Here is a 24,417-nt window from a genome sequence, read left to right on the forward strand (position 1 = left end):
GCCTCTGTTTATTTTTGATAGCCATGGTGACCACTTGGCATAGAGACCGTTTGACCTTTACCACTGAAAGAACAACTAAAACATAGGAAATGTAATTTTTTATTCATGGTTAATAGTCTATACTCATGGTGTATTCATTCCATTCATGCCTTTTGTATAATTACCGGATGGTGGCTGTTGACTAGATATTAATTGATCGTTTGTGGAGGCATTTATAATAAGGGAACATGTCCATGGCGAGTATGATGGTGGGAGCAAGAGCAATGTGTAAATGGAAATTGGATATCGGTGACTAGAATATAACACGTTTAAGGCCTGACTTGAACCACCGCCTCTGAAAGCAGTATGATCATATGCTCTAGAACTAACTAACGTGTTTCACGTTTAAACGAAACCATCTATGAAAGCGAAGTCACAATTACTTGGCTTATGAGTTGATGATGAGCAAAAAAGCCACTTTTTAAAAGTCTGTTCTTTGTTGATTTAATGATTAGTTTTAGATTTAAAGTTTTCAGTTTCAGCTTGCTTCATTCAGTATCTTTATTTGATTTTTTGATGCGCAATCTTCTATCTAGTTTTTAAATCCGAAATCAAAACTCGGACTCAGTATGAACCTTCCTTTGAGGCAGGCTTTCCAACCCTGACCTTCTCTTCCAAGGACTCAAATGGCCCAAGCAATTTGGAATCTGAATTGATCCATGCCTTCAACAAATTTTGCCTAGATAGGAGTTTTGACAGGTGCGTCCATCACATCCATCTCGTCTCTCACCTCTACCCAGACAGTATTGAGAAGACAATCTCACATCGGTTGTCAATCGCCTCTGGATGCTTTCTTTGTTAAAGGTCTCTCTTCCATCCTGTTCAAGATACGAGTGTCCTCGGAGACAGCGTCCACCTTGGATTTCTTGGCCAAGCTGGAACAGAAGTTGGATCAATCCTATCCCTTTGGTACCTTTGTGCTTGGCCACGATGTTGCTTGACTTTCAAAATCTTTCCGCATGACGGCGTAAGCAAAGCCGCAGATTATTCTTAGGAAACTCGGGAGATAAGTCAAAAGTTATGTAGTGAATACTGCATAAAGTTTGAATTTTCGGCCTGCTCTTGGTCAGTTATATACGTAAACTTTTGGCAACCCAACTTTGAAACAAACCACTTTATGGGTAAATGGTATGAAAATGACCAGCCTTTGATTGAAGAGATCTATGTTTCTTACTAAAGTACTTTTTCTTCCATCCCTTTTAAGATACGAGTGTCCTCGAGGACAGCGTCGACCTTGGATTTCTTGGTCAAGCTGGAAAAGCAACAAGTTAAGAAGGAAACAGAAAAGGGCTTAAAAAAATTCTAAAATGCGTAAAAAAATATAAATTGGAAAAGGTTAAAAAGGTGGTAAAATGGCCAAAAAAGGTGGAAATTTGACCCAATAATCATTTTGGCCTGGAGCTAATAGAAGAATTTCCTGCCCAGGGGAAAATACCATTTTCGACCCGGGATGATGTACAGGACCTTGCACCAACGAACTCTTGAAGCCATAAAACGTACAGCGTTAGTTGGTTTAGGGATTGTTGACCATCAGCTCATCATAACTGAGTCCATTTTTTTAAAACAAAGATACATAACTAGATACATAACTACACATGCAGTTCTTTTGCTTTCTATCGCTTTCCAACACCTTCATTTTTGATAAGTCCTGAGAGGTCAAAGAGGTTGGCACATTTGGCGTTCCAGAAAGCCTTTAGCTGCCTTGAATTTCTCGGTCATTCCTTGTTCTGAAATGCCACTATCAAAATCAAGTTAAATTATGTGCAAGCGTGATAACATTGTCTCGGCTTAGACTTGATCAGTAGTTCATAGGACCTCTGAGAGCATTAAGATTGCTATGTGCGTCTTCTACACCAAAGTCGGGGCAAATGCATTGTTTTGCACAGAGGCGTGAATCACCAATCACGGTTGGCTTTTCCGACGACATTTCACGGTTTCTAGAGTGATGGCACTATCCTGTTTTTTCTTTGAAACTATGAAACTAGGGATTAGCCTCGGCAACAACATTCCAACCGAAGTGATCAGTGTGTGGCTGTGGATCAAATCTAGGCAGTCAAAAATCATTCCAGCTCTTTAACAAGAATTTCGTAAGTCACCTTGAGGCTTTATAATCCCCCGAACCTGTTCGTGTTATTCTTGTAAAACAAGGAACTATGATCATGCACCGATATGAGTTACTTCGCACAAGACACAAGCTCGATCATGGAGGGTGACTCTATGAAGAAAACAGGTGCATTGCTGATTGAACTGGAACTTCGGGGCGAGGAGTGTGGAACGTTTAAAATTCGTGCATCTATGGAGTATTTTGTTGTTTATAAATCAAGTTATTGGAAGACGTAATTACTTTTTGTCTCCCAGCATCTGAAGGTACGTTAAACTCAATCTGTAGTTGCCCGTCTCCCGTCATTGAAACTCCTTATCAAAAGATGTATTTTATCAATTGTCCAACAGGGTGGAAATAAATAAAGGGCTTTTCTTTATTGCCTTCTGAAGATTTGTCTTTATCCATTCCAAGGCATTATTCAATTTCAGCCTAAACTGAATTGGCAACTCTCCCAAGATTTGACATCCTCGAATCATTAGAAAGTAGAGAACTCAAAGCAAGAACGGCTAAACACCCTAAAGTAACAATTCATTCTTTTCCACCCTGTATGTATGGCCGAAATATTGATATTTGTTACTAGAACACACTTGTGGTCAAATCGATCCGATGACTCAGGCGCAAAAGTCTAGGCAAACGTTCGTGAAAAAGTTCCAAGAGGGCAAATTTTAGGAGCGCGTACTAGTCGATATGGAACCTACATGGGTGCTATTAAGCATTTTTGAGTCACTTTTAAGCCCCCCTCTGCAGCCCCGCAAGCAAAAAATCCATTCCTCCGCCCAAATCAAATGACGTTTGAGAGCCAACCATTCGTGTTTGTCCACTTATCCATTGATAGAAGTAGCCGATCCACAAACGAACAAGGGTTGGCTAATCATAAGATACAAATCTTAAACCTTACTTCAACCTACTAAAGACCATCAATATCTTACGGTTTGCTTTCGAATATTGGAATGCATCAGAGTACCTAAGCAAATAGCTATTCACAACATTGATATCGAAAATGATGTTGTATGTCTCAGTCAGGCATTTCAGTATCTCCGGTACACAAATGCATGCGTTTATGTGTCTGCTCAACCTTATCTTTCTGCCTATACTTTGACCCTCCAGCTGCAAAGTCCCTCTTAGGAGAGCATCTGGGTGATATTGCGTGAAGAAATATCGTTCAAATGAGTACCAACGTCCAAGGTGAGGTCGACCCTCGCTTTCGCCGAGTGCAAGAGGTTTTCCAAAGGCACTTCGAAAACGGATCCGAACGGAGCGCCCAATGTTGCGTTTACTACCAGGGCGTTAAAGTGGTCGATCTTTACGGCAGTGCCACCGATGACCATTCTTACACGGCCAACACCCTACAAACGGTATTCAGTTCGACCAAAGTGGTGACGTCGATCGCTTTGGCTTGCATGGTTGACCAAGGACGACTGAGCTATAAGGACAAGATTGCTCAGCATTGGCCAGAATTTGGCCAGAACGGAAAGGAGAACATTCGAGTGGAGGATGTTTGTCGCCACGAAGCTGGTCTAAACCATTTTTCAACCACCCTGCCAGGGTCAGCTGTCTTGACCGAAAATATCAAGCGTAACCAAATCGGAGAGGTCATCGAAAATGAATGGCTCAAAGCCGATCCCGACGAGGAAGGAAAATATCCAAGAAAATATCATTTGCTCACGCGGGGGTGGATCTTGAACGAGATCTTCCGCCGGGTTGAGCCCCAAGGCCGCACTATGGGGGAGTATGTTCGTCAAGAGATTGCTGAGAAGCTGGGCATTGATGTGTACATAGGGATCACGGACGAGGAGATGAAGAGGCTGCGTCCATTGAGCTATCTAACCAAAGGTCAGATATTACTGGCTAGTCTGAACCCATTTACCCGAGTCATTGAACCCAGCTTTGGAGGGCTCCTCGCCATGTTCCAATATAAGCCACCCAAGGCCGAAGGAGCCAAACCAAAAGAGCCTCATCGGAAGCCCCGTCCAGCTTTGGAGTATATGACCAGGCTCCTGGATCCGATCGAGGTGATCGAGGATTGCTTGAGCCAGCCAGTCGTCATCCATGGGGAAACGCCCAGCGCCAATGGAAGTTGCTCCGCCCGAGGCATGGCCAAACTGGCAGCTTGTATTGTCAATGGCGGCCAATTGGAAGGAGTCAGGATTTTGTCCCAAGAGGCTTGTGATCAAATGCATGCAAATTTTCAAGAAAGGCCAGATTGGTCACTCTTTGGAACTAGGACTAGTTTCAGCCAAGGGGGTCTCCACCTTTATCAGTAAGTGGTGCATTGGCTTTGTTTTGGTGTCTAGTACATAGAATGACGAGACTTCGCTCCTGAAGGCTAGTTTTCCGCCAAAAACAATGAGTGAACATGGCACATTTGCTTTCGTTTTAGGACAGACGAGAATGCTCCCTCGTTATCAAAATGGGTCAAGAACCCGTTGAGAAATGGCTACATTGGCTGGCATGGCTTGGGTGGATCTGCCCTGCAATGGCATCCAAAGTATCAGGTGGGATTTGCCTATGCTCCAACATTGATTGCTTGGGAAGACCCCGGGAATGCCAAGGCAGCTAGACTTCAACGGGCCGTGATTGATTCAATATTGGAAATTGAGGGGGCCAAGAACATCGCAAAGCTTTGATCCCATGAAAAAAAGCTGGATCTTTTGTTGCCAGCTTCCGCTTTACCCAAAGAAAGACACCACTACAGTGTAATTGTCAGCGATTGAGAGCAAAAGTGATAACATGTGCTTGGCTAAATTCGACATTTTTTGGCAGATTGACAAATATTCTTGGCGCCCTGTTGGGCTGTTTCCACTATTTTTTTCGACAATAGCATATTTGCAATTTGGAATTTCTTGCTTGTACACTACCGTCTTGGGATTTTATACGATTTGAGTACGTATTTTAGGCCAGTTTTTTAAACCAATTCAACGTATTATCGCACTGCAGTCTCTTGACCTTGGTTCTTGACCTTGCTTCTTTCTCTGTGGTCTAACTTTCAATCGGTGTAATCTTGTTTAGTTCGGTTTAGTTTCTACTTTGGGCTGGCCAATTACCGAGCATTATTTGATAACTTCCAGTCCGTCATAATTGGTGGCCCAATGCTGAGATGAAACCTCAGAAGCGGTTTGGGGCTGCTTGTGGGGGTATACGTACTGCCCCTCTATCCTTTCTTAAACCAACCTCAGATAAGGGCCCCTGGAAAAAGGATTCTAGATCCCCGTGCCCCGTGACTATTGAACTTGAGATTTTAAGCTGGGACAGGGGCTTGACTTTTTTAATTGCAAAAGTAAAAAGACAAGTTCCGAGGCGCTGTGTGCCTTGAAGTGGCAAGGCAAATAAACCAATGCAAACCTGAGGCCTTTCTATTGCACACTTTGATCGACTATTTTGTATCATTTGACGAGCAAGGGCTAAAGAATTCAAGTCGGCTGGATATTGAAACAGAATATAGATATTTTGTATTTCACCAAAATATATCATAGTGGTAATCGATCAATTCGAAATTGAAATTGACAAAATACAAGGAATAGTAGTAGTTGTAGTTGTAGTAGTAGTGGGCCTAACTTTACGATTGTTTTTTTTTCTTCATCATCTTCTGTAAATAATGGTGCAGTCCTTGTCATGCAAACAAGGTGAGAAATCGTTTCAGATAGTAATTTGGAACAATGAACATGAATGCAAAACTTAAGAAGGTTACAACAAGGCTTGAACATTTGTGAAACAAAATAGTAGGACTCGAGTCGACTGACTGAAGTTTGGAGACGAGGGAGGGCGTCATTCTTTTGATTTAGATTCATTATACGTACGTCAGGTTAGGATCTGGCTTCTTCTTACCCAAAATCATTGTCCCTCAAATGGGGTGGAATAAAATTCTCTTTTTTTCACCAGGAGTATCATCTTCATGAAGATCTCAATCTTGCTTCATGATTGGAAACAAACAAAGAAAACCGTATTTTGGGGACGACACTGACATTCACTCGAAGCATCAATTTTCTGGTTAGTACGGATTCGAAGAGTAATAATGAGTGAGGGAGGGTGGAAAAAAAGAGAATGAAAGCTGTTCCTCAAGAATCAAACGCAGGTGTTTCGTTCCATTTGAGCATTTTGTTCCACGACAAGCAACATTGATTGACGTTGGTTCCTCTGACAAAGACCACGGGCGACTCATTTCCCCAGCTGAGCCTCGCTGGGCCCTCCTCCATTCCCCGAAAGGTGCATCGGCTTATTGGGACTCAGGATCTGGTCCAACCGCTCTCGCCATTGTGGAACGGGTTCTGCCGAAAAGGAACAATCATCGTCTTATTACAAATGCCTAGGGCTAGAAAGCGACGCCAGTGGTGGGGCAAGCAAACCTGAAACAGTCCTGGAGGTTCGGTGAGTGGTTGTTGGGAAAGTGTTCACCGCCGATGGTGTGGACATGACGACGCTCCCCGGATTCTGGCCCGACTGAGATTCCGACATGGCCGAGTGTCTGGCGCCATGTTCTGACGTGGGCGCGGGAAAAGTCATGGGATGGCCTAGTGATATGACGGATTGGAACGGACCACAAAAGTTTACATTGATAGTAATCGGGTGGAGGACCAAGGGAGATCCGCTCGAGAGGGTAGAGGAGGGCTGACTAGACTTGGTCGGCTCGTCCATATTCCCATGGAGAACCAGGTAGGGTGCAATCAGCGAATGGTCGATTGACAACGGGATGTAATAGGTGCCTCGGGGGTGAAGGGCAAAAATAGGTACTCGGGGTTTGTTGACCTGGAAGAAAAAGGCCAATTGAACATGAATACCCTAGTCGAGAAAAGCCAGTCAGCCAAGTTGACTTGAGGTGGCCAAGACTGCTTGATGGAACAGAGTCGAAATCCTGGTTCAGAAACTTGGCCCACCTCAATGACAAATTGAAAACCAAAGCAACAAAAATCTGACTTTCGAAATTGATGGGTCAAAGTGGTCCTTGGAATTGAAACAGCTGGCACTTACATTTCCGGCCGTCAGGTTAGACCGTCCTTTTGAGGCGTGTTGAGGACTGGGGAGGGACGAACAGGGCTGAGACAGAAATGGGCCCACATGGGGCGGTCTGCGAGGAGGGGTCTCGTTGATGTGAGTCTCCAAGGTGGAAGCGGCATACGAAAGCATGCCCAGAGGGCCCCCTTGGGTGTTGCCACTCGTAAACTCTCCAGTACTGCTCGGCATGGAGTCTTCCTCTTCAATTTTCTATAATCAGAATAAAACATTATTGGTCAAGAAATGTAATTTGGTCATCATGGGGCTTGGTTGGTCAGGAACATACCCGCTCATGTTTGATCTCGTGGTCCACGGATAAGGGGGCCTCGCCCGTAGACTCTAGGCGAGCTCGTTTGCTTCGGTGTACCTCATCGTCGGTGCCGTACTCATCACTGAACCTCTGACGAATGGTCTCCTTGAACTTGTAGCACCCTGCAAAGCCAAGCAAACGAATGTGCAATCTGTTCGCAAGAGGACGAATCCGACTTATGATTATAATTGATGAGTATTCCAATCTTACCTGCATGGTCACGATCGAGATCGGGGTGAGATGATACAAAGCTGCCATTGTCCAAGCTTAGATTTTCGGGCTGATCTGCCGGAGCCTTGGATTGGCAATCCGGGCTTTGATCGTCTTCCATTTCGTAGGACGGACTGTAGGATCGAACACTGTCAGCTGAAATGACAAAATGAGTGATTCCAAATGTTAACGTCAAGATTTGGTCTTTAATTGGCTCGGGTTCTTGAAAATGGAAATTTACCTGTCTCTCCCACCAGGTTGGAGTCAGCTCGGTCTTTCGTAGGAGCGGCAGAGAGAGCCTTGGGTTTCAAGTAAGGCTGAGAGCTGAACTCGGAGGAGTCCGAAGGCCGACTAACGCTGCCATAGTCTGAGTCAGAGGCCGACAGGGATCCCCCTTCGGAGTTCATCTGGTAACTCATCATGCTGTTGGGCCTTGACATCGAGCCATGAGATTCCATTTGCGACTGATGAAGGCTGCTTCCTGGATGTCCCATACCCGGCAGAGCTTGTGAGCCCGACGTGAATGGAGCCGAGGATGAGGACGAGCTGTTTGAGGAGGACGAGCCCCGAATGAATGGAAGGCCAGCATAGCGATTGGACGCTTGTCGTGGGGGTTTGACTGAAAGGAGACGGACAACACACTTGAAGCCAGGCACGTTTCAAAACATGAAATCAACCAACCACTGTATGTCGTAGTTCCGATCTATTTTGGGGGGCCAAACCATCACAATCCTCTCACGTGGAGGCTATCTAGAGCTCAGTGATCGGTGATCTGAAGTTTCTCGGAACGAATGTACATCGATTGGGTCGAATCGTATTAAACCAGTCTACAGTGCGACCCGCATAATCCCGAATCGTGATCTAATCAAGACCACGATGTTCGACGAGCGATTCGGTCACCTTTAGGGCTTACCAATCGAGCCTACGATTAGTTTGAATGAAAGTGACAACGTGAATAACGTCTTCAGGCCAACCGATCCCGCAGGCAAGGCCTAAGCATTGAGTATCTAAGCACATACACCCGACTAGTGAATCAGATCGTCACTCAGTCAGTAAATCAGTGAATCAGTTGGTGCACGTGGCATTTGCGTTTACATGGATAAACGTACCTCGATTAAGCTTTTCGTAATGACGTTGAAGATGGTTCATTACACGAACGCACAAGGCATCGCCTGAATAGAGTCCCTCCTTCTCCACCATAAAGTGCATCACTTCGCTCAAGCACTCGTGGTATCCAATGCGAAAGCTCTCCACGTGCTTCTCCATGGAGACTCCGGATTTTCCCCCAATATCAGCGTCTTTGGCCGCTTCCTTCAAAGCCGAGGAAGAGCCCTTGGAGTCGGTGACCAAACCATTGCTGCGGCTCAATTCACATTTTTCTGCAGAACAATAAATCCAACCTTGGTAACGAGGCCTTTCAGTTCTTTTTTGAAGGCAGCTCAAGCGTCACTTACCTATGCTCCTGCAACTGGAATGAAGTTGGAGATGATTCATGTGCTTAATGGCCATCTCAATGATCTCGGTCTTCTCAATGCGGCCTCGTCCTTTCTTCAGGTACGATTTGGGGATTAAACGTGAGAGGTCGGCCAAGCAGTTGTTCATTCGGTCGCGCCTCCGTTTCTCGATGATCCGATGGGACATGGGATCCTTAAAAGAGAGAAATGGTGCTACTCTGTCAAATTATATTTTAATCCATCCAACACTGCGATCCAGCTATTCAGCAGTTTATCTTCATTCCCCCCCTCCCTTTCCCCCTCTCTCTCCCTCTCATGTCTTGGTTGAAGAGAAGGCGTCAACGTGATCCATGGTCCCATTTGAAGTGGTGAACACTTTCCTAAAAGTGAGGGATTAAATGCGCAGAACATTCATTTCCCCCTTCTTCCGGAACGTGTTTCTTTAGTGCACGCCTGATCTGAGAGAGCGGCACAACGAGTTGTCTGTCATTCGTCTTGATCCATTATGGAACCCTGAATAAACGGGAACAACCATTCCAATCAAATTCCAAGCCCAGCCTACGTACAGAAAACATGCTTTTGTATCGCCTCTTCCACAACGTTTTCCACGCTGAGTGTCAAAGTGCAGAAAGAAAGGCACCCAGCCTTGAGCTCTCTCACCCACTGACCTCACTCACGTGTTCTCTCATTCCACGTTCTCAACTCAACAATCTCCCGTCCAAACACAAACATTGATTGCAGACATGTTTGACACACTCTCGAGAATGGTGAGGCACATTTTTTCCATTGCATTTTGCGTGGGATTTCCCATAATTAACGTTCATTCAAGGATCGACCTTCTCCTTGCTCTTGAGCTGAGGGTTCCATCGATTTTGGCTCACGCAGAGTGTGTCAGTCTTCACCGAATAACGAATCGGGTGTCACATGGCAGCCAAGCAACACCTTTGTATGGAATATTTCAGTAACAAACATACTCTCTCGCGAGTCTCGTTGGTGACTTTCAAGTTCAGTTGAATATGGTTGAAAAGGTCTGGCAAATGAATATGCCTTTGGTTCTTATGAAAAATGCACGCTCATATAAGCGTGCCACATCCGTTGAGAAATAGATGGATGCACGAATTGGTGAGTGCAGGTGTTTGTGTGGTTGATGTGACGATGCTCTTGCTTTTGCTACTTTTGTCGAACTAGCATCCGCCCGATATCAAGCACGTGACAATTTGACGATAATTGGATGGAGGAAAGGATCACCAATTATGATGTGAAGTGTTACAAAAAGTGGTCAAATATGAAAGAACACCACAACATTAGAAGTCAGATTTTGGGGAACTTCCTTCTTCTAATCCCCAATATCTCTGCCTGATCTCTGAAAGGGCACACAAATTATGTGTCAGAATATCACTTGACAAGATTAACCTTTTCATTTTGATCTTGAACAATGTATGGCGGGCGTAATTGATTGGGACTCACGAGGAGGTTTTTCTTTAATCTTTCCAACCATGTGCTTGTTCCCTGTGCAATGCATTTGGCATATTTCTGGTTTGAACTTGATTGGGCTGGATCAATACAAAGACACTGCTGGCTGACATGGAAACGAAACTCATCAAAATGTAGATCGGTGAGTAGTACGTGACGTACTCTTAGTACACACGTGACCAGTGATGTGGTCACAACTCAAATCCTAAATGGCCCACCGAGTCCTACGTATACATTTTTAAAGCCTCTATACCTTAACATAATGGCAAGGAGCGGGTTTAGCCGGAATTATGGGGAGTCACTCACGTGTTCTCATCTTAACTTTTAAGGACACCAACAACTGGTATTCTCGACGAGCTATAATCTATTGAGTATCATTTTTACCTCATGACAGGTCTTCTTTCGTCGGGATTGGTGACTGGAATTGTGCGAGCCTGAGCTGGTATTGCCCATGCTACTCATTACACCACTCCCACCGGATCCGAGGCCAGAATCACTATGCGTGGATCGGATGCTCCTCTCACTTTCGGTACTTTGGGCACTCAATCCGCTCCGCACACTTTGGGCACTCGGGGATCTGTTGTGGAAATGTCGTTCTAGGAGGGATTCCATCTCGGTCTTGGGCCGATTGGGGGGTGGGGGCGTGGGAGCAGGGTCTTGAAGAGAGGGTTGGTGATGCATTTGTTGTTGTTGCTGTTGTTGTTGTTGCTGCTGCTGCTGCTGCTGTTGTTGTTGTTGTTGGTGATGTTGGTTGTTTTGATGCATTTGTCGCTTCTCCTGTTGCTGGTGAGCCCGGAAATAAGCCCCAGCCGTGGTGTGGAAGGAGAGACTTTGGACTTGTCCACTGGCATCTGGACTGGACCCTTGCTCACGCTCACGATCCGTGGGCGTGTTGGCCGCACAGGATATGTTCTTCAGGGATAGATTCTGGTGGATTTTCTCGTCAAAGCGCTCCATGATATCGGGAGTACACTCTAGGTGGGGTGCATTGTGGGTCCAATGCACTTGGCTCCGGACTGAGGATTGACCTTCAATTGTGAATTAGTGATGAAGTACGGGCCCTTTGATTGGTCCGCCCGTGCGTTGTCCGTTAGTGTCGGTCACTTGTTTGTGTTGGATTGATTGATTAGTAGAAGTATTTGTTATAGGAAGAGAAGTAGTAGTCGTAGAAGCTGCAGTCGAGGGTGCAGAAAGAAATGTATTCCGTAAAGGACGTAGAGAGATAGGGCGAAATTTGGAGTTCGAAAGCTAGCACTCGCTCGTTGGAAATACGGGCAAAGGCGTTGAACGCGGATGAGGGTTTGATTATGTCCCTAATCGACCCACAAGCCTTCTTCGCACCGGTCTTCTCGGACACTCACGACACACTCTGGCAGTAATCTCTGGTTCAAAAAATGACACTTTCGTGTGGGGGAGAAGGGGGCCGGGGGGGGGAAACTGGTAAACTGGTAAACTGGGAAACTTGGAATCGATCTAGATCGACGCGATTCGTCCACTTTTGAAAAAGGAATCGGTATGTAGACTTCTATCACAACAGTCCAAATCTGACGACGTCGTTCGGAGTAGTGGTGCTAGGAAGTAGTGTGTATGATGTGTATCCAGGTGTGTACGAAGGGACACCTTCAGTAGCTCAAGCTCAAGACGTAGTTCAAGTTCTATGTATGTGATCTGAAACCTTCTGCAGCTCTCAACACGTGTGCTACTCTTTGGCGATATCTGCTTGTACTGAAGACTTTGGGAAAGGCTTTTTCCCACATTTGCACACCCAACAAGAAACGAGAGCTCAGAGGAGCGTCGTCCGCGCGTCGACGGCGTTGTCGTCAAGTTTTCCGTCACATTGTTCATTCACAAGCCTTCCCATGTGGGCCTACTAAAGCTCGAGAAGTACGTGAGCCTTCCACCAAGCATCATGGCCAGGCCTGCCACATACAGCTTGACAATACAAAAGTGCCTCGAGCGCCCTCCTTCCCGCCCTCGTCTCGTCTGGTCTGGTGTGGAGTGTGGCCGTCAATTGGAACACTCATTCGCTCTCTGAGCAAACTGATTTGGAACGGCACATGTCTGAGGAGCGTGAGTCCAACGACGACAGGGCACAATCCCACATCCTATTCAAGCCTCCATCCAAAAATTCAGAAATGACACCGCATCAACGTACGAGCTCAGAATGAGGCGCGATCACAGGGACAAAGTCTCGGGACTAACAATCCCTATGATCTCCAACATTAGCCAACCAACCAACAAGAACCAACAAGTATTGAGCAATGAGCTACCACTCAGCCACTCCGATATGAGCTCTTCGAGAAAAGACTCACTCACAATCCACCATGCCCAAACACACGTTGTCGATATCGTTCCTTCTTTAAGGCTCGTTTCACTGCCCTTTGTACGGCGTTTTAGGACTCACTTCAAATACACGTGACTCGAAGTTGAAGCGGGAGGGCAGGATCTCAGAGGGGAAAAAATGGACATGGAAGGCGTGCGCTCTCGCCACTCAGGCCCCAGTGGGCCCAATCCACAGGCCGAGCTACTCTCGATCGTGCATCACGCGGAGTAGAAACGATCTCGCACGTGCAGAACACGGACTGAGACCGACTCTTCTGATTGCTTTGACTTCTCAACAATAGCTCTGGAAAACAATGCCATTCGCCTTGTTGAGGCCTAAGAGGACCACTGATTTGGTTAACGTTGAATTGGCCCAATGTACATGGATTAGGCGTGGTATTCATGTAAACTTGAATGCTACGGTGGGTGGTAGGGAAGCCAAAAATATGTTCTATAATTAACCAACTGCCTGAAGACCATCTATTGTTACATCAGAAGTGAATCGATCCCAGGCATGATTTTCCAGAGGGTTAATCGTGCTTAGCCACGCACCCAAGAGTGGGATCTTAATCTCGTCAATACCGAAAGAGTGACCAAAACGTTTTGGTTGACTGTAGCAATGGGATCACGTTGTCCAAAGATCCCAACCAAGTTTTTGCTCCGTTGAAAAATGCAGTTTTCATAGGGCCATCTTTAGAGGTAAGAGGAGTTCGGCCGAAATGTCCCTTCGCGGTTGATCTCGACCATGTGACATTGGATTCGATCTGATTGGAAGAAAGTTCTGGGAATGGTTGAATATTCGTTACAGCTCTTGAATTTGGGGCTCACCTAATAATCTTTGTTGCTTACATTTGACAAGTCACATGTTCAGTTCTAAGCGACGTACGCAATTCAAGATTATATCACGGGCATATTGATTGCTCAAATGGCCATGAGATGGCTGGGCAATAACGAATTCTGCTCGCGTTTTCCCTTTTGTTTTGTAGCGGAATAGACGAATGAGAAGGGGAACAACAACACCAAGAACACCTTCCCTTCTTGTTACTTTGAACGGAAAGAGAACTCGAATTTCGCCGGCAGATTTGGACCGTTGGTCAGCTTACATTCTGGGAAGTATTCACACACTTATTCGCTCACTCACGTACTCAAACTCACATCCACCATTCAAGATCACGAGAACAACAACAACAACGACAACACCACATTGAAGAGGCTCTTTCGGATGACACTCAAAACACCCTTGAGTCTCATTTTGAACTTGCCATTGTTGTTTTTTTCAGTCTTGAACGGGTTCCAAGCCCCTCATCAAGGAACCGCCAGCGATCATTGGACCAACGGAACCAAGAAGGGCTCAAGGCATCATCATTTCACTATTAAGGACAACATGCTTTTGAATCCAAGCACGATCAAACTTGGAATGACCTAACTCCTCACAAACTTGGTGCTTTTACTGACATCCTGGTAAGGAGGGAACCACGACGAAGGGTTTCAGTGACTCATTGGTTTCCACCATGACCATATGGTTTGGAGTTATCCCCAAGTACCAGTGAGACTTCTTCTTGGAAACTTATTGATCAATAACGCAGAAAAGTGGGCGAAAAAAAGGTTCTTACATTTAATAAGTTGAATGAATCTCATTTCATTGTTAAATAAACTCGTCGTTCATGATTAGTTTCTTAGATTTCATGTTTCTTGTTCAGTCCAAATGTTATTGATTGTTTCCAAAGTAATAGTGACTCGTACGAGTAAGACCAACCAACAGTAAACTCATGAAGTAGTATCCGAAAAGCATATCACGCGACCTTACATCGCTCATCTCTGAATTACGGGGGCAATAAGCGGCCCATGAGTAATCCACTGACTCTTAGTATTTCTAACTTAGTTCTTGGATTTGAATTATTACAATATGGGATTTGGCAGTCTGATTCACTAGTTAGTGATTGACATTTTTTTTTCTTCTTGGGTTGAACGAAGAGAACGCATAACTTCGATTGCACAAAAAGGTTTTAAAAAAATCTTTGAATTCGTTGATTTCAAAATATTTTATCTTTTACGTGTGCTGCAAAAAATCCTGTCATGCTGCAGCTAAAAAGCAACCTTTGCACGTTGGTCTGGGCCTTTCTTGGTTACTTTTAGTTAATGTTTCTGTGTTTAATTTGCAAAGTTTGCTTCTTGTCTAGTTTTGAGCCAAAACTCCGCGGGCTCTTATCTTTATTTGCCGAAATATTTATGAGCAGAAATACTTCCCAATTCCGGATCAACCTTATATTCAAGGATTAGCCAGATCAGCCAATTCTAATTCGTTGGTCGATCAAATAATATATATAAATAAAAGTCAAGTAAAATGAATAATCTTCTCGTCTTGAACTGCTGGGATTCCAATCCCGGTAGCGGTAAGGAAGTCCGCAACAAAAAAAATACTTCATGTCATTCAGTCTGCCAGCTCAAATTCGTTGGTAGATCAAATATATAAACATCAACAATTTAATAAGGACGAAAGTTAATGTTTCATTTATATAGTACTGGGAATTGCATTTCCGGCAGCCGTTGGAAAATGTCTTTGGAAAACCAGACCATAATGGTTCTTTTTTTAGATGAGTTGCTTTTGTGTTGGTATTAAACAACAAAAATATTGCGAACTGAGCTGAACTTTGATAGACATCTCAAGGATTTCTAGCAGTCTCAATTAAAAGACTGTCGATTTCGGTTCAGTTGTTTTTGATAGAAAGTTTTTGTTTGATACTCACTTATAATGGTCTTGTTTTTCAAAGAGACCGATATCCAAATGTTTACAGAAGTAATGAGTAGGCTTTCGAAATATTGCCTTTTTGACCGATTGAATAGGGTGAATTTACGTCTATTCCAGTTTTTACCTACATTCCTGAACACTCGTTCATTGGCGATTACATATTTGGCGGATTCCAACCTGTCTTAGGTCGACATTTGCGTCCTAAATGATTCTCATGCAACTCAGCTATTTAGCTTGATGGACCTCAGTAAGGGTTCTCAACTTGAGCAAAGAAAAGGTACTGCCGAGCAATTTAAGATCAAGAACGAATCTTGAAGCAACCTTGTATTAGAGTCCAAGAAAGCCAGGATCACGTTTTGACCCTCGATTAAGCGTTTTTTATTTTACTTTTATATCCTCTTTTGCTAAAGATGGGAGCCCAAGCTAAAGTCCTTAAGCTAAAAAGCTGCCTTTACGGTTCAAAACACATCCCTACAGAGGAGTTTTAAATGAGTAGCTCGATAATATGAACAATGGTAATACTTTTTTGGGAAGCTTCTCATTAGATCAAGCTTGTGTGCGATTCACGATTGCTCTTTGTGTTAAATGAGGCCCATTCGGAGTTTGTGAATACATTGCCTGAACAATATGCAAGACAGTTTGCAATATTTTACTGATCATTTTAAATGATAACCCCTCCCACTATCTTGAGATGCCATTCCTTTGGCAGAACCAGTTAATAAAAAAGTCTAGTTCAAAATCACAAATTTTCTCAATCAAATTGAGTTTCGACCCAAATAGCTATTTTGAGCTTTGACCCCAACTGCTTTGATGAATAGGTGAAGAAAGAAAGCAAGGTCTGGTGCGTCTCTCTGATGACGCATTCATCAAGAAATCAAGCGCCAGATTTTTTTTCACCAACCGACGAAGGATTGGTTCAATGGCTCAAGCTGAGAAATTTGGTGGTGAATTAAAAAAATGCCTCTGAGTCAGACAGAAATGAACTTCATATTTCAGATATATTCATCAACAAATGGACCGAGTGGACTGGTCAAAAATTCTAATTACGAATTCTAGTGTAAAAACCGTTTGTCGTTCATCCATAGGTAGAAAACAGCTTTGCAAGAGGAATCTGTTAATCAAGAATCGAAAGTGTGAATGTTAAAGGCTAGTCGATAATTGAAATATATGGATCTACTTGTTTACATTCTTTTAGATAAGTCACGTTCAAGATGATTAGTGCCCTACTTAACCATATCGCCATATCCTGGAGTTTTAAAATGGGTAAAATTATTTAATGCAAAAAATCTTATGAGTGAATTAACTCTTAAAAGCTCTAAGCTGACCTAGACAAGTGGCGACTTGGTATTATTACATCCCTTTCCATGCAATCATTGCATTGCATGATAATAGTGCTATGACCTGCATGGTCGATATCTTCTATGAAATAATCATCGGATTCCTTTGTTGCCAAGGCAGTCTTGGCTTGACCTCAATTCCCATTTGTATGTTTACGATACCCAAGTAATCTCTGATCAATGGTCAAGCCCAAAGGCCTAGGAAAGTCACTGAAACCCTTACCACCTTTTAAGATTTAGTCACATTCACTGACGGAGTAAAGTCCCGTTTCTCCAGGACATTCACACGCTCTCTTTACCGTTCATAGGTCATTCACACCGGCTCAACACACTTGGGAAGATCAATTTGAACACCTAATCACCGGAAATAACTCGTGTTCAGGTGCCTTTTGAGGCCTAGGGGCCCGCCCAAAGACCCCAAACCTCCCCCTTTGAAGCACAGAGGGTTGAGCATGATATTTAAAGGTGAGAAACCACTGATTTTCTGGAGCACTCCGTGAACATTGCTTCCTTTTTTTCACTACAAGGCAACATGCCTTTGACTAACGTGGGGTCATTGACATTGAATCTTCCCCTCCAGGGTTGCCGATCTCGCCACCCTCGGATTAAGTAACTATGATGAGCCGGGAGATGTTCACCGTAGCCTTCCTCAGAAGTCGTGTTATCTCTCAACGTGGAAATTAGGAGAGTGAGGTGCCGTAATAAGTGTTAGGTGAAGACGAACAAAAGCGTAAGAGTGATCAAACATCGTTGAATAACTGGGATTCGGTCACCGACAATCCAAACGGTTTATTGCAATACTTCCTGCTCCTGGCGCATGTTCTGTGCCACTTCTTGGACCTTCATAACCTCGCTCGGTTCTTTGTACTCATTCCACTGATCTGATACAATAGAACATTGTATATCAAGTTAAGGAGCAATTTTCATTTATCAAATCATGCAAATAGCGTCCCTGAACCGATATGGAACAGGCCTAAGGGCCTGCTTCTCACTCTCAGCGCCTTGTTCATTTCAGGCCCAGGAAATGAGGCCGCGCGCGCCCAATGTACCCTAAGACAGTTCACCCTCCGTTTTGGAAGAGGGCGGTGAACCCACCAACAGGGCGGACATTTCCTAGTCAGGGTGATGGTGCTGGGCAAGAACAAGTCACCGACTGAATTGGTGGTGGACATTCCTTTCTCCAGTACGGTTGAGATCCAAGTATCGCACCGAATTCAAACGATGCATGGTCATAATAAGTCATAAAGTCCTAAGATACTGTACGTTGTTTTTCCTATTAAATTGTTGGTCTTGGACTTAACTATGGTCACCCTTAAAGATTGCCCTTGAAAATTGCGCACCCTCATTGAAAGTAGGCCCATGCCTTCCCAAGAGCTGGTGGGTGGACCGTGGAACAGATAGATGGATATATTTATGTCTGAGGCCATATATTCAAATTTCGACGGAAAGGTACTAGACTTTTTTGTTTATCCGTAAGGGATGTAAAAAGTGTTTGGGATCTCCACTTGGTGAACATGTCCTGCAAAGCCTGTTTCTAAGCTCGATGGATCCACTGCTGCCATGTTGATGTCCCATCTCTTTGGGGTTCAGCGACCTCGCTCGAAAGACGGCAAACGTATGTTCCATTTTGTGCTCCTCAGCTCGGTTTTTGCGAGCAGCTTCTCAGGGCCAATCTTGCCATAACCCTGTGTGTAGACCAGGGAGAGGAACCTGACCTTGGCCACGGCTGATCTGTTAGTCGAAAGCCTTTACTCTGTTAGTTATGGTAACACACTGGCAAAGCCAAGGCCAATCACCTTTGCCCGTCCTAATCGTTCCACTTGGAAAAGGCAACTTTTTCAGAAGAGACTACTGAACTTGATTCTCAATTCAATCACATCCAGTAAAACAGTTTTTGACCAACTAGCTAAATGTTCATTTAGCAATACGTCACCGATATGAAGATGATGAAGCTGTCAAAGCTTAAAGCATGCATGAATCAACCTCCCCTTTTCTTGAATAGCCTTTTCTATGATACATTGTTCAACCAACAAAAGAAACCCAATGAGCAAACAGCCTTTATGTCACCGGGTTGAGTCATCAAAGTTGGATCAACCCTTTCTTACAAAACATGGAGAACCCATCACACGATATTTAATTGGTTAGCTCGAGTAGAGAGTCGAGTCCACATTTGCAGGATGTCACTCGCATCCAACATCCAACCCGCTTGTTTTTTGTTAGTAATCGCTGGCACACTTGGGTTGAATTCCCAAACAAGCAGGATGGATTAAAGGCACATGAGGCTGCAAAATGTGACAAAACTTTGACCACGTCGAAGAGAACAAGGCCGCCAAGAAGAACCTTCTCTGACAGTACATACTGTTAATATTAGGAGGATTCACACGTGCGCTTAGCATAAACACAAAGATCGATGTGCAGGCAGCTGAGAAGCGTAGATATACTAGTACTCTTGGCATATCGTGGATTAGCCTCATCTTTTGTACTTAATTGAACAACCGAATCGTTGAGTGATCAAATCAGGCGACTCGCCGGGAAGAGTTGCTTCATGGGGTTATTTCCGAACTCGGTTTTGTACCACATGGAAACCTTCAAATCGGTTTTAGCTATGATATCTACGGCGCTCTCTCTATGCGTTTGCCTCTTAGGCCCGAGGCCCACTGATGGCTGGCCCTTGGTTTTACCCAAGTTGACATTGGCAGACATAGGACCCAATCATGGAATCAGAATTTGATACTGAATTGGAGCTAAAACGCATACCTATTCATGCATTCTCAATATCTGATATCTGATGTTGAAATTCTAGAATTTTTCATTTAATGAATTAGCACTATTCGATAAATCCCCTTAAAGTGAAATAATGGCTCAGAAATAAAAAGCAAAAACATTTAGGTCCGCCAATTGTTAATTCCATTCTTACTGTTAAAGATATCCTTGCTCTAAGCCATTTCTATGCCCTGTGCCAAGATCCATCAATGAATCGAAAGAAGGGACTTTTTCACTCTTGGTTATGTTCTAACCGAAAACATGGTTAAATGTCTTAAAGCACTAAGTGGACATACCCTCAAAGACAGACGTTTATCAATTTCTCCAATTGGATCTTCTTCAATGACGGAACTGAAGTTTAAATTCCTGAAATTGAAAAATAGCATCACTTTAAGAACTTATTGATTGTCATCGTCGAAATTTTATGTCAAAGATATATCATCCGCCCATCTCTTTGCCAATGCAGAATTGGCAATGATTTGTCGGGTCAAGGCAAACTAACAAAAAAAAATGTTTGACGGGATCATGCACAGCATCACTGTGTCGATGTTCAAAGTTATTTTCATGTACGTAGCCGTTTAGAGCACACAAACAAGTTCCAAACAAGAAAGATTTTTTTTTCTAGCAATACTGTTCAAGGCTTGGACTTGGCAAGCAAAAAGAGAGCCCCAGGGTGATTTCGAGCTGCCATCGGATCATAATCAATATGAGCATCAAAATGGTTAGGAAAAAGGCCCGGTTCATGAGGGACATACCATTCCAAAATTGATGGGCCTTAACCTCACACTTATTGGGGGTCTTCGGTTTCAAAGCGAGCTCATCATAATCATTGAAATGCGTTTTGTAAGGCACAATTCAAATCAACCAGGTACAGTTTACCATGGGTTTACTTTTAATGGCTAATCATGGGCGTGCTTGACTTGTGAACCGTAACAATGCACAAAACTAAATGATACGAATTTGGCGAAAGTGATCGCAATCATTTTAGAAATATCTTGTTTTCTTCCACTGGATAAATATTAAAACCTTGATAAAAAAATATCAAGATCAGAGATACTTCGTATGATGTTGAGCTCAACATTTTATATTCAAGGGTCCATCAAGACTTCAAGTTGTGCATCAAATTTCTGTGTGTTTCATTGTAATGATTGCTAGCATAACTCATGCAATAAGAACATAAGCGCCCTTGAAGAACTTCCTCCATGGTAAATGAAGAGATGAAAACTGCCGAAACGTCGAGAATGCGAGCTCCCCAAATCGACGACTCTTTTACTAATCAGATCACACCGTTGCAGAACAGACAATGCTCATCATAAGGCATAAGTCATAACTGATAGGAGACATAAGCTCTTGAATGAAGGTTGTTCTTCGATAATCTGCCTTGGTGGAAAAAGGTCATGGAGGAGAGATATCTATGAATGACCGAGAAAACGTGAAGTCTTGTTGATCAATCTTCGCGGATGGTAAGTAAGTTTCAATCATTCAATAGTTTTTATCCTGCATTCTTTATGTAATGCATGTTTCGAGAAGTGCAAAGGAGGAAGATCAACCTAGACATGGCCAAGAAACCTCAGCTCGGAGATACTCTCCTAGATTCAAAATGCGAATCTTCTAGTTCGCAAAGAAAAAAAGGAGTGGGCAAAGTCTTGTTCGTAATGTTTTACTTTGGGTCTGGATCACAACAAAGGCCACTTTCTGCAGTGTTCAACCCCAATTGCTGCTGGCCTTGCGAATTTGGGAACATCATCAATTACAAAAAGAAGGTGTCAAATACATTAATCAATGCGGAATCTTTCGAACCAAAAAGTTGATTCATCCCTAAGAAACGTCATTGAGGCTCTCAGCTCAAGAAGGAAAGAGGATCCTGGTTCAGGTGGCCCAAAATCAGGCATCAATATGATTAAGACCGAATATGGTCCATGGAAACTTATCCCAACCATGTCGAGTGGCATGCATTTACATGATCAAAGCAATGGGGATTTTTTCACACATTGATAGCTCTAACTAAAATACGACTTCACAACCGCAAAGCTCACGCGGATCAACCATTTTTGTTCTTACGTCGGAGTATAAGAGTTTGATAACTGGATTTTAGTGAAGGGAAGTGCAACTCGAGCACACATTCAGTTTTCAATGTATGCTGAATAATTCAGAGTTGAATCAACGATACTCATTTGCTTATCTTGAGTCAATTCTCACTGGCAACCAATCAAATTGGCTGGCAGCAACAAATCTCAATAAAATCTCAAAGACAGTGGTTACGTGTGGTATGCTAATTGATTATCGTTGGCCAAGACGAATTCCTTGATCTCGAGTATCTCAAACTTTTTTTCCTTCAAACTAAAATTCTCGGCAAGGCCTGTCCTAGAGTAGAGTACAAACTCCGGAGCTGCCTGGCCAATAGCTGAGTTACCTCTAGGTAACATACATGGGGTCCCAACACGTTTAATGCAGGTCTTGTACGTCGGAGCATTATCAAAAGCCCCTTCTCGTCAGCCTGCTTTAGAGCAATGAATGTCGAATGTGTGCCACACTCGCCGTTGTCGGACGTGAGGTAAGCCAACTTAATGCGCTCACCGTTCAGAGGTATCCTCCTTCAATTTGGCATTGACTCGTCGAGCAAAAGCAGAAGACGTGTTGTTTGAAATTGGCGGATCATGTTCCACGTTCTGTTCTGCCACCTCCTCCTCCTCCACATTATTATTATCCTCATCATCATCATTTTCAATCTCCTCCTCACGCTCAAAGCCACCCTTCTCGTCTCGTTGTTGTTCCCTCGACTGTTCCAGCAGCTCCTCCTCGTTTTCCAATGATCTGTCTAGGATATCCATCCTATTTTTTTGGTCAAGTGAGCCGATCTTGCTAGTAAGCCACAACCAGCAATGTCCACACAAATCCGGCAAACCACGCAACTTTTCGGGGAAATCCTTGTTCACGCTTACTTAAGGGGCTCAAACCGGGTACGAAAGTTGGTAGGGAAAAAAATAACTAAATATCCAGTTTGTTCGCGAACCGATGGCGAACGTTGTTTTGGCAGCCAAATCTCGACCCTCTCCGTCAGCCTAGCTAGCTGTTCCACAAGTTACGCGATCTGAGGAGGTCTCAGGGGGTCGGACGGGTCGGACAGTCTGGCCGCGCCAACTCAGCGGCAGGCTGAAGGGACGTTGCCAAACACGTGAGAGCGATGATCGCACGTGAGCAACGTCGCAATCACACGTGAGATTCACGTGTATCTGAATCGTTCTCAAGTGGTAGATCAAACAGACGTCGAGGTCCTTGAACAATTCCACATCTGAGTCATTATCTTGGATTGTTGGTGTGGCTAGGATATGAATGCCGCAAAAGTTGAGTAAATCATCGATTAAGGGGGACTTTCGAAACGTGACTCGTTGAAAAACACCGTGACATGGCTCGAAACTTGTATTCCCCCTCGGGTCTTCTTAATCTGGAGTAGATTTCTGATTCCAACACAGATTGAGATATGTTTTCATCCTATATTTTTCCCATGAAAGCCCACCAGACCTGAAATAAGTACACGTTGAGTCTAATTATAGCCACTTATTGCTCTTTACACGTTATTTGTACTTTCGCTTTTCATTGCCACATTTCAGCAGCATTGGCATGGCATAAAAATGCCATTTTTTTCTTCCCACTAGCAACACTAATAGAATCAAGAATTGTGATGTCAGTTCTAGCAAATGTGGAACACATTTCCCAAAGGGGATCAGTCTAGGCTCCATGAGTGTCGCCCTGTCACGTGACAAGCCTCAACTCCATCACCATAAAACGTTTTTTCAATCATCTTGTGGAAGTCGTAGTTTTACATGTCAAGCAAACATGCGCGCTCACAATACACATGCGTATGTGCAAGACGTTGTTGTTTCGACTTAGCTTACAAGTTTCAATTTACTTGATTGTATCACACTGCACGGCCAAGCTTTGCTCTCACCTTAAAAATTGAATTGACATTGGTCCATAATTGTCGCTCCCATCCACTTTTGCGAGAGCACCCAAGCCAATACACAGTGGTAAAAATACCCTTTAAAGTTTTGATGGAAATTCCCAAGCACATCTTGGCATTTTTCTCCCTCAAAAAATCATGGGGAACAATTTTTATTTTATTGCTTTATGAAATTCTAGCCCACATAAAAAACTTACATACCTAAAAACATTATGAAAACTAAAATTTTCAAAAACCTACCCAATGTAAGTTGAGAGCACATTTAGTTAGCTCTTGAATATAAATTATGATATCATCTATTTCACCGCTACATGGTTACATCGGATTTGGTGGTCCAAATTTCATCGTTTTTAGCCCCAAAATGCCCGGTTATATGTTAATTCAATTTCCCAAAGAATTAATATTGATTTTCACTATCGCAAAAATGAAAGATAATTTTCCTTTTCTTGCATAGTCTCACAATAGCTAAAATGCTGTATAATGTCACTAAAGCACACTAAAAGTGTAGTCTTTGAAAATGCGTTTAACAATCATCATGTGTACTTTTAGTTACGCATTCACTTGAATTCTGAAGACAATACATACAACAAACCTTGTTACAGATTTTGTCATTTCTTGAAGGCTTTGTTGAAACTGATTGAAAATAGCTTATTTAAGGCTTCATTAATATTTGTGAAATTTTCAGTGACCACTCAACTAAATTTGT

At 43.5% G+C, this 24,417-nt stretch overlaps 2 protein-coding genes and 1 long non-coding RNA gene across 4 annotated transcripts; 2 read left to right on the top strand and 1 right to left on the bottom strand.

Moving 5' to 3' along the window:
* Positions 1 to 1,845: 1,845 nt before the first annotated feature.
* On the top strand, positions 1,846 to 4,982 carry LOC131893646 (beta-lactamase domain-containing protein 2-like). Its single transcript, XM_059243748.1, has 3 exons — positions 1,846 to 2,406; positions 3,251 to 4,403; positions 4,524 to 4,982. The coding sequence occupies exons 2-3, from the start codon at positions 3,310 to 3,312 to the stop codon at positions 4,768 to 4,770; spliced, it is 1,341 nt and encodes a 446-aa protein (XP_059099731.1). The 5' UTR covers positions 1,846 to 2,406; positions 3,251 to 3,309; the 3' UTR covers positions 4,771 to 4,982.
* A 587-nt stretch (positions 4,983 to 5,569) lies between these two features.
* LOC131893642 (transcription factor cwo-like) lies at positions 5,570 to 22,813 on the bottom strand. 2 transcript variants are annotated; one of them, XM_059243744.1, is made up of 10 exons: positions 22,328 to 22,813; positions 20,047 to 20,116; positions 9,107 to 9,299; positions 8,762 to 9,031; positions 7,894 to 8,271; positions 7,653 to 7,808; positions 7,419 to 7,564; positions 7,109 to 7,342; positions 6,487 to 6,886; positions 5,570 to 6,408 (listed from the first exon to the last, which is right to left on the bottom strand). In XM_059243744.1, the coding sequence occupies exons 1-10, from the start codon at positions 22,579 to 22,581 to the stop codon at positions 6,299 to 6,301; spliced, it is 2,211 nt and encodes a 736-aa protein (XP_059099727.1). In that variant the 5' UTR covers positions 22,582 to 22,813; the 3' UTR covers positions 5,570 to 6,298. The 2 variants fall into 2 exon arrangements, with proteins under 2 accessions (XP_059099727.1, XP_059099725.1); XM_059243742.1 differs by lacking the exons at positions 20,047 to 20,116; positions 22,328 to 22,813 and adding an exon at positions 10,964 to 12,969.
* On the top strand, positions 14,223 to 18,670 carry LOC131893651 (uncharacterized). The gene is made up of 5 exons (XR_009374727.1): positions 14,223 to 14,362; positions 17,296 to 17,452; positions 17,568 to 17,699; positions 18,003 to 18,246; positions 18,306 to 18,670. It is a non-coding gene; the product is annotated as an uncharacterized LOC131893651 (long non-coding RNA).
* Positions 22,814 to 24,417: the final 1,604 nt, after the last annotated feature.

The sequence above is a fragment of the Tigriopus californicus genome, chromosome 2, assembly GCF_007210705.1.
Source record: "Tigriopus californicus strain San Diego chromosome 2, Tcal_SD_v2.1, whole genome shotgun sequence".
NCBI lineage: Eukaryota > Metazoa > Arthropoda > Copepoda > Harpacticoida > Harpacticidae > Tigriopus > Tigriopus californicus.